Raw genomic sequence first — 10,173 nt, 5'->3', positions numbered from 1 at the left:
AGGAACACACAAAACAACAGCAGACACAGTGAACGAGAGAACAACACACTCGATCGCTACAAAATACACAAAAATTACAGAGAAACATACAAACGACACCAAAAAAACACACACACTGAGAGAGAATAATTTAATATACCGACAACACACAAAAATAACAACAAAAAACACACAAAATAAGAGAAAAATATGTGGAATAATAAAAAGAATAGACAAAAAATAACAAAATGTGCCAAATTGCACACAAAAAATATGATGGAAATGATCTCGATCAGAACATGAACTGAAAATACAAAGGTCAATCTTGGTCCCACATCAGGAGGGAGATGACAGGAAATTATTTAAAAAAAACAAAAAACTAGAGAAATTCTATTCAGAAGGCACTAAATACTGTTTAATTCCACTTATTTACACAGTGATATTCTTTTTGCCTGTGGTGATCAAACTGTATAATGCATCACTGTAACCTCACAGCTTGATTGTTGTAAATATCTGTATCATATTTGTATATTTATAGAGAAATGTGTATATATTTTTTTATTATTATTAGCAGTATTATCTATCTTACTTTATTTTTTACTGTGGTAATGTGTGTGTATCTAATCCTTATTTTTAACAGTATTTTACTCAATTATACACTTATTTAACATTTATTCTTCTTTCGTCTCTGTTTAACGTTTATTCTATTGTTTGTGATATTTTCTTGAGCGGCTGTAACAAAAGCAATTTCCCCCTGGGATAAATAAAGGAATTCTGATTATGATTAAAACGTGTGTTTTGATTCGTTCATTCCATCATTATGATCTATAGATGTTTTTTCACAGAATTCTGAAGAAAATGTGCTAATCGGACAAAGAGGGTACTTGGATTCAAAAGTTAGAGAAAGTGAAACTTCAGCCAAAACACTTTGAGAAGCAGTGTTTTAGATAATATAGACACTATATTAGTATAAGGTAAAACAGGTGAAACCATAAAATTTACCAACAGGGGGCAATAATGAAACAATCTGGACGCAAACTGACGTCAAACTGCACAAAAGCAGAAGAAGAAGTTGAACTGAAGGTGTTGACCAATCATCGCTGCCGACCCGCTCCTGCTAAACGGAAACTACGCACGATGCGTCAGTGCGTCAGCCGTGACGTCATTAAAGAGCGGCGCCGTTGCAGAGTGGAATGGGAGCAGGCGATTTTTCCCATATTTTGTTAGTTTAATCTGTGAATGGCGCCGAAACAGGACCCGAAACCTAAATTTCAAGAAGGTGGGACTGTAGTTCTTTACATTCTGTGGCTGTTTGGAAGTGTCTGAGCCTCATTAAAGGTTCAAGTATGTCCGCAAAACTAAGAGTGGCGCCTGCGAGCAGCAGCTAGCTTTGTTAGCTTTCATTGTTTTTGATTTGGTCAAAGAATCGATCGCTTGTAAAAGCCTTTTTGCATCTTTAATGAATCTAACAGACATGAGAGAAATGTGTAATATATAAGTAGCAACAAACAGTGTATTAGTAAGGTTTTACGTGTGTTTTGCATGGTGAAATTAGCAACTTAATGCTTTACAGTTAGCATTTAGTTAGCATCTCTGTCATCACCTGTCAAACCTCATTAGCTTATTTATTACCATTATCATTATTATTACTATATAATTTCTGTTTACACTGTTAATGGATATATTTGCGGATTATGAAAGCTCGTATATGAGGATGAGAAGAATACATGATTACAGAGTTAAAACATTTTCGTTTTTAATGCAGTTCTCAACTTTATTATTAATAATACATTTTATTTAAAATCGCTTTTCAAGAGACTCAAAGTGAAAAACACTTTATAGGTTCATAACAACGGCAAATGCAGTGATTAAAACAAAGAAATAAATATCAGATAAAACAGACAGTTATGTACAACTGCTGTTATCAGGTCTTATGGTCCTTAAAAAGTTTTAAACTGCAATACATTTATGAATCTAAAAATAAAGCCTTAATTGCCATTAAAATGTTTTAAATCAATGTTTCAAAAGTCTTTACATTTTAACTCATAATAAGCACGATTGTAAATAGTCTCATTTCAAAATAAATGGTAACATTGGTTTTAAGAAAATGTATAAATAACATGGGAAAATGTAAATTTTATGAAAATTGCCTGTTTAATTTGCTTTTATTAATGTTTTTGTGTCTGTTTTATAGATTTATGGCTGTTGTGATAGTGATGTTGTATTTTTGGAGTAATTTTGATTATCTTAGTCTGTTTTTTTTGTGTATTTTACTGTCATTTTGTGTAGTTTTGTGTTTACTTTATGAGCCGCCAGTTGCACGTCTGCAATTGACCCTTGGGCCTAACCCTATGTAATGAATTTCCCCAATTGTGTTTACTGTGACGTTGGTCTAAAATTTAATTTCAAATGGCAACAAAAAGTCTTTAAAAGTGTTGGATTTAATTTGACTAAAGCTGTAGGAAGTTACCCCGTGTTTGCTCATTGTGATTTCAACATTTAAGCACGACTGTGTTTGTGAAGTTGGTTTTTGTTCTGTACATGAACCACTACTTTCATGCTGATTTTTAATCGACTCTCTGTTCAGGTGAAAGAGTGCTGTGTTTTCATGGGCCATTGCTCTACGAAGCTAAGGTAGGCTGCATTAGTTGTCCCCATCCCCCACCTCCCACCCACTGCTGTATTTCGCTTATCGATGATCTCTGCTTTCTTTACAGTGTGTTAAAATAAACATCAAGGACAAGCAAATCAAATACTTTATTCATTACAGCGGGTGGAACAAAAAGTGAGTATCATGTTTAAGATGATGATTTGTAACGCATGTGTAACTAACCTTTATGTTATATTTTTTTTGCAGCTGGGACGAATGGGTCCCTGAAAGCAGGGTGCTGAAGTATGTTGACAGTAATCTGCAGAAACAGAAAGAGCTTCAGAGGGCCAATCAGTAAGTGTCGTTGTCTTTGAAACTGTAATGATCCACAATGAACCCCCACCCTGACCCTTAGCCTTTAGTTCTCCAACTCGCCATCAGCTATCTCCTTTAATTTGTTTTTAATCTTGTACAGCTCACTTCCTGTTTTTTGTGTTTAAACCTGCTTTCAGTCCTATGCACCCATTTGTTTTAAATATAAAGTGCATTATAAATCAAATTTATTTATTTATTTTCTTAATTAAAGAAAATAATTTTAATTCAAAATATTTCAAAAATCTATTTTAATTTTTCAGAAATTTCAGGTGACCCAATTTAAACTCCAGGTGACCCCAAGATTAAAAAACACTGATTTAGTGGCTTCTGAATAGATTCATTTCTGTAGTTTTTATCGTTTCCAGTCATCTCATGCCTGGGACGGGACCAAGACTGACAATTGTTCATCTCTCTCTCTCTCTCTCTCTCTCTCTCTCTCTCTCTCTCTCTCTCTCTCTCTCTCTCTCTCATGTACCCCCTGTTGTGCCATTGCGTACCCATAGGGGTACACATACCCCAATTTGAGAAACATTGCTCTAACCCACTCAACACAAGTCGCTCTTGGCTCGAGGTTCTGGATATTGGTGTAGATCAGACATGGGTCACATGCAGTGCTCAATTTTGTACAGCACCCACCCCCCAAAAAAGCAATAAAAAAACAAATGCATGATTACACACACACACACACAAAAGAAATATGTACAAAACAACAATAAAACAAATGACAGCAAAAACAAATACACTAAATTACTTTTTAGAGCTCATTGATGAAATGCCCCCCAGTTACAGTCATGTTGGCTGAAATGACCAATAATGTAACAAAAATACTGATGATTGTGAAGTTTGTTCAAGATTATGTAACATAGAAAAAACCCCAACACACTTGTTAGATGTATTGAAGAAGGAACCTAAAAATAAAATCTATAGAGATGTTTTCCCCCTGCTGTGTGATTAATTTGAGGAATCCTGCATAAATCTTTCATCATGTGTTTAATTTTTCTTTGTAGAGACCATTATGTTGAAGGAAGAATGAGGGGCGTTGCACCGAACAAGAAGTTACCTGCTGCATTGCAGAAAAACGATGTGTGAGTCACATTTTTCACTTTGGCTGCATGTGACTTTATTTATAATGTTTGGACTGTGGTGATGATTTATTTTCCTTTGTTTTAGGAAAACCAAAAAGAACAAACTGAAACGTGAGTATCTGAGTATGAAGGTTTCTTTTCTTTACGATGGTAAACTCTTTTCAACGTTAATTAAATGGTTTGCTTGTGTAGCTCCTGGAGCAGGTGAAGGAACGAGTTCAGGAGGAGACCCAACTCACCCTCCTCGAAAGAAGAGGGCACGGGTTGACCCGACAGTGGAGAGCGTGAGTAGCTGTTTTAGAAATTCCACGGTTATACGTAAATAAATATGTAATACATTTTATTCATTTATTTTTAAACTACAGCGCCACTCACGCAAAAAAACAACTCTAACTTGTTTTTTGTGACTCAGCTGTGAAATGTGTTTTTTTTATATAGTTTCTTTTGCAATTATACATACAAACAAAAACATAAACAACAATGATGTTTCAGTTTAGTAGATATGAGATGTACAAAATAAATTAACAACGAAATAAAGAAGTTACCCAAGAAGTGGTGGGATCATCAGCTCCAATTTACACTATCCGTAGCTTCCATTTTTTGTATAAAAATTATAAAAGGTTGCAGATGGTATAACATGTCTAGGTTCTGCCTCTCGTGGTGCATCATATTTTCTCATATATCAAGAAATGAACAATATCATTTACCCATGATTTAAAAGTTGGGGGATGTTTGTCCTTCCATTTAAACAATATCAGGCAACGTACCAAGAGAGAACCAAAAGCGAACATAGATTTTTCGCAATGACTGAGATATAACTCAGGTGATATGACCCCAAAAATTGCTGTTTTAGGAGTGAGTTTTAAGGATATCTTTAAAACATCTGTAAATGTTGAGAATATCAGTTTCCAAAACCTGGACCACAACATGTATGTAAGAGTACTTGGTGCTTGCCTGCAACGGTCATACATGGTGGGATCAATACCAGGAATCAGTTTTAGACCAGTGGAGGCTATGCATAACCTTGAATTGGATCACAGCGTGTCTTCTCCCTGTGCTAAAGGGTGTTCATCAAGGTTTGGTTTTAGGCCCACTGTTGTTTACAATTTATGTGAATAATATTTGTGGCAATTTGTCTGATGCCTTTTATGCTGATAACTAGGGCTGCTCAAATAATCGAAATTTTATTACAAATTTGATTATTACTCCCAATGGTTATCTTGAAACATGGCAGGAGAAATGCAGCAAAAACACTTAAACAAGGCAAATTGTCTTCTATCGGAACACGTTGGGTTTGATGATGAAGATCTACAGCAAAGACGCATCACGTGCAAAAAGTGTTTTGTTTTGTGCAAAAGTGAACATACTTGATTTTAGTGTTTGAAGGATTTTATTTATGTTTAAAGAATATATTTTATGTTTATTTTTGTCCAAAAAATAAATTACTTTTTGGTTGACAAATAATTTTGATTTCAATTGACTAAAACAATTGTTTATAATTTTTTCTATAATCGAGCAGCCCTTGTGATGACACTGTTTTTTATTGTTTATCTTCTTCAGCTTTGAAATGCCTTGAGTTCTTGCAGTCAGCCTTCAACATTGTTGACGTTTGACTCAACTTAAGTTAATGCTGAATGCTGATAAGTCAAAGACCAACCTGGCTTTTTTCATATCGCAGCAGCTTCCATCTCACCTTCCTAGGTTATTAACTTATTATGGGATTGAAATTGAAATAGTCACTCACATCTTATAAATACTGAGGCATTCTGATTGATCAAAACTTGCCCTTTAAACTGCATATTGATAAACTTGTCTCCAAGATGAAGTTCAAATTGGGTTTTTTTGTTTTTTTTATAGAAATAAATCATGTTTCTCATTGCGAGTCAGAAAACATTTTTACCTTTGTTGGACTATAGAGACCTGCTGATCAGTTTTTAAAGGAACTGGATACTGTATATCACTGCTTTGCGTTCTATTACTGGTTGCAGCTATCATGTACATCACTGTTCCTTATTTGCGGTTGCACATTGCCCATCTTTGTATGTTTGTAGACTTTCTCACTGCTTGACTTTTATTTATAAATCTATTTTTGGACTTCTACCTACATATTTGTGTTTGCACATGTGTAGCAACATCAGTCAGTATGGCCTGCGCTCTCAGGATACCATACACATGCAGGTCCACGATAGTCAGAACTGAACTGGGCAAAAGCTTTTACGTTTTCTGCCCCGTCTTCCTGGAATGATGTGCAGAAGGACTTAAAATTGACATAACTTGTAACTCTGGGGGAATTCAACACAATTATACAAAAAAGAGAAATTAGCTTAATTTGATCTTGTAACTGTGCTATTTAAACATGTATACTTCACTTTTGCTCTCCAGTATTGTGTGACTACATTTTATTTGTGTGTGTGTGTGTTTGCTTTAACTGTTCAGTTTTTTTTCTTTGTGCTGCTGTCTTGACCAGGTCACTCTTTCTTTTAAAAGAGGTTATTAAATTTGAATTAGTTTATTTTTATTTTTACCTGGTTAAATAAATATTGATTGATTGATAAAGCAAATGGAAGACTGTGTATATGTGTATATTTCCTTATATATTCTTCCCAGACACTCTTAGAAAGTTCTAACCCCAATTCTTCCTCTGAACATTTCTTCACCTGAAGTCTCTAAAGAATAAATGAGTCCAATAGACCCTTTTAAAGATGATTAAGTTCCAAAATAGAGTGTAGGAGAGAGCTGGTCAGTGTAGATGGAAAAGAGGAGATAAATGTTGGTACAAAATGATGGATCTGAAGATATCTAAAAAGAAATGTCACTGCGGAATATTGATTTTTGATTTCAATTCATCAAAAGATGCAACATTGTTGAAATGTTTGTTTTTAGGAGGAAACGTTCATCAATCGAGTTGAGGTTAAAGTGAAAATCCCAGAGGAACTCAAACCGTGGCTCGTGGACGACTGGGACCTGATTACACGTCAAAAACAGGTGAGCACATTTATTATTCACATCTTTATGTTTTCTTAAGTTGTTTATCATCTGTTCTTTGTCTGTTTGCAGCTTTTCCATCTACCTGCCAAAAAGAACGTCGACGCTGTTCTTGATGATTATGCAAACTACAAGAAATCAAGAGGAAACTCTGACAGCAAGTAGGAACTGATTCAGGAACAGGCCTAATATGAAGCTACAGCAGGACTTCAGTTTAACACCCTCGTATATTGGTTAATGTATTGATCCTATTGAGGCAGTAGTAAACGTGTGTTTTTCTCTGTTCTGTTCAGGGAGTTTGCAGTAAACGAGGTTGTCGCTGGTGTCCGAGAATATTTCAACGTTATGCTGGGGACGCAGCTGCTTTACAAGTTTGAGCGGCCGCAGTACGCAGACATCCTGGCCAACCACCCGGACACGTCCATGTCTCAGATCTACGGAGCCCCGCACCTGCTCAGACTCTTTGGTAAAAATAACAAACACACTAACCAGAGTTTTCACTCAAGTTATTAAGTGGGTGTCCAAAAAGAGTGCGTTTCGTCTCCAGTGGGATCAATTCAGGCTCTGCCACTATGAGAGGCACATTTACAGACTCACTAGGCCTAGACCTTTCCAATGACACCAGAAAGCCCACAACCCAATTTAAAATGTGCAGTTGTTGTGTGTCAGAAACAGGCAGTGGAAGTTGTCTCTATGACGTCACACTACAGAAAAAAGCAAACATTTGATCGTATATGTCCTATATTAAAATGATCATTGGATTCTCTTTTTTTATTAAAATAAACTTGTTTGTTGATGCCATTAGGACTTTAATGACTTCTAATGACTGTTACTGCTGTGTTTTGTAAAACAATGCGAATCCTGGATTGGTTTACAGAAGCTACACAGTCATTATCACTTTGGCAGACAATGTCTAGGGCCCTATAATTTTAATGGAATGCTGTGCTCTGTGCACATCTGTGACTGTGCATCACATTAAAGAATGTTGTGCAGTTTGTAAGCAGCTCCTCTTGCTGTCCTTGTATCTCAGTGAGAATCGGAGCCATGCTGGCGTACACACCCCTGGATGAGAAGAGCCTGGCTCTGCTACTCAGTTACCTGCAAGACTTTCTCAAGTGAGTACTTCAAGTGTACCTGTAGTGAAAATGTATATAACAAAACATGTGTTTATTGTCTTACCAATAAACCTTGTGCACTTTTTTTTTTAAAAGAAAACACATTAAAAGGATTTTTTAGAACAATTTTATGCCGTCGGGGCATCAGCTATGGAGAGTTGCCATTTTCGTTCGTTGATTCCTGTTAGCTGTTGCTAGGCAATGGTGTTCTGTTGGTCTACAGTTTCAGAAGGCGGAGTGTAAAGCTATTGGTTGCTATAACAACAACAACAACAGAAAAACCCCATAGAAATTTTTTTTTAAGCGTCTCAAAACCAAATAACGACACTAAGGCAGCGTTATCCAGACGTTGGCTCCACAATATCGATACAGTAAACACACTTAGATTGTTTACATTCGTACAATATTCGGTGATATATAAGGACCGTTTCAAGCCGAGCTGCTCTGAGGGATCTGTAGGCTAAGCTAATGGGTTAAGCTAATGTACACGAAGCAAAAGTTACATCTGAAATCAGATGCGGTCGCGACAGAATTCCTTCACAGAAAGTCACAATGTAGCTTGTAAACGTACTTGTTCACAGCACAACTACGTTTCTGCTTACATGGGCGGGTGTCTTGGCACTAAACGCACCCCCACCAAATTGTTCATCCTCCCGTCCATGAATAAATATCCTTTGACGCAGCTTTCATCACAGTTCTAGCCGTATTTTAGCACTTCCATCACCTAACTACTCAGCCATGGCTCGTTTCTGCTGCTAACAGTAGCTCTGTCCATTAGGCTAATTCTGATTCTGAGTGGGTGCAGGGAGGCTCACAAGAAGCAGGAAGTTGGTGAGAAAGGTGATATTTAATCCTTTCCTAACATACAACCTGGATGCTGCACTTTTATCACTGAAGTAGAGGTTACACACTGCTACACTTCCCATAATGTAAACAGATTTGTTACGCCTCTACATCCCACAATGCACCAGTTATTTAAAGAGACAGGCTTTGGACACAAATGCTTCATATCCTGTCTAAAATGGCCACTTGCTATATTTTATGCCTGACAGTATACAGTATAATCGTTCTAAAAAGTCATTTCAATGTTTGTTTGTTTTTTCAAAAATAAAAGGCGAATATATTTGGTTTATTGGTAATACATTAAACATGTTTTTGCTCTAAATGTTTTCACTACAGGTTTACACTTTAAAGAGGTTGAAATGGTGCTCTCAGTGATGAATCCTGAGCTGAAACATGTGTTCCCTTTCAGGTATCTCGTCAAGAACTCTGCATCACTCTTTAACACCAGTGACTATGAAGTCGCTCCACCAGAATATCACCGCAAGGCAGTGTAACCAGACCTGATCCTGATCCTAATCCTAATCCACTGTGTAGATTATGGAGGACATTTACTAAACAGTAGGGTGGGATTGTGTGATTATCTGTTTGCAGAGCAAAGGTGGCTCTGATGCCTGGACTTAACTTTTTTTTCTTTCATGTGGAAAGCTGCTGAGTCACTCTTTCTGGATTGGTATGTTTTTCAGTACCACTTTTTAGTTTTTGTCTCCTCGGCCGTTGTTTTTCTAATAAAAGTTGTTCATTCTACAGACTTTGTTTTGGTGTTTCATCTTCTGACAAGTAATGAAATACAAGTACTCTTTTATTGTACTTAATTAGTTTTTTCTGGTATATGTACTGTATCTCTAAAAATTATTATTTTTTTATTTTATTTTTTTCTCCTTTTTCAAACAAATATCTGTAGTTATTACTCCTTACATTTTAAAAATGAGCTCATCACTTTTAAGACCTTCGAGGATAATGTCACAATGTAAAGATGCAAAACAAACAACCACAATGCTGGATGAGAAGCTTTAAACTTTTTTTTATTTACAAATTGTATCTATAATGAGTGCTAAATTTTCCAGGTGTTCATAAAAGGTAACAGGTTTAATTTATTGCCATGTAAAATTTTTCTACAACTTCTTAAAACTGTTAAACTCAAAGCTGCTCTGCATGGGTGTTTTTTTTTTTTTTTTTTAACATTTTATTTACAAATTGTATT

The 10,173-nt window shown here is 36.0% G+C and overlaps 1 protein-coding gene across 1 annotated transcript; it reads left to right on the top strand.

Annotated features, from left to right (window-relative positions):
* Positions 1-1,132: 1,132 nt before the first annotated feature.
* morf4l1 (mortality factor 4 like 1) lies at positions 1,133-9,718 on the top strand. The gene is made up of 12 exons (XM_028449724.1): positions 1,133-1,258; positions 2,567-2,613; positions 2,697-2,764; positions 2,837-2,923; positions 3,952-4,029; positions 4,115-4,140; positions 4,222-4,313; positions 6,913-7,014; positions 7,087-7,175; positions 7,308-7,480; positions 8,045-8,129; positions 9,382-9,718. Exons 1-12 carry the CDS (start codon positions 1,219-1,221, stop codon positions 9,464-9,466), a joined length of 972 nt encoding a protein of 323 aa, XP_028305525.1. The 5' UTR covers positions 1,133-1,218; the 3' UTR covers positions 9,467-9,718.
* Positions 9,719-10,173: the final 455 nt, after the last annotated feature.

The sequence above is a fragment of the Gouania willdenowi genome, chromosome 6 (assembly GCF_900634775.1).
Source record: "Gouania willdenowi chromosome 6, fGouWil2.1, whole genome shotgun sequence".
NCBI lineage: Eukaryota > Metazoa > Chordata > Actinopteri > Blenniiformes > Gobiesocidae > Gouania > Gouania willdenowi.
This window is presented reverse-complemented; position numbering and strand designations above follow the sequence as displayed.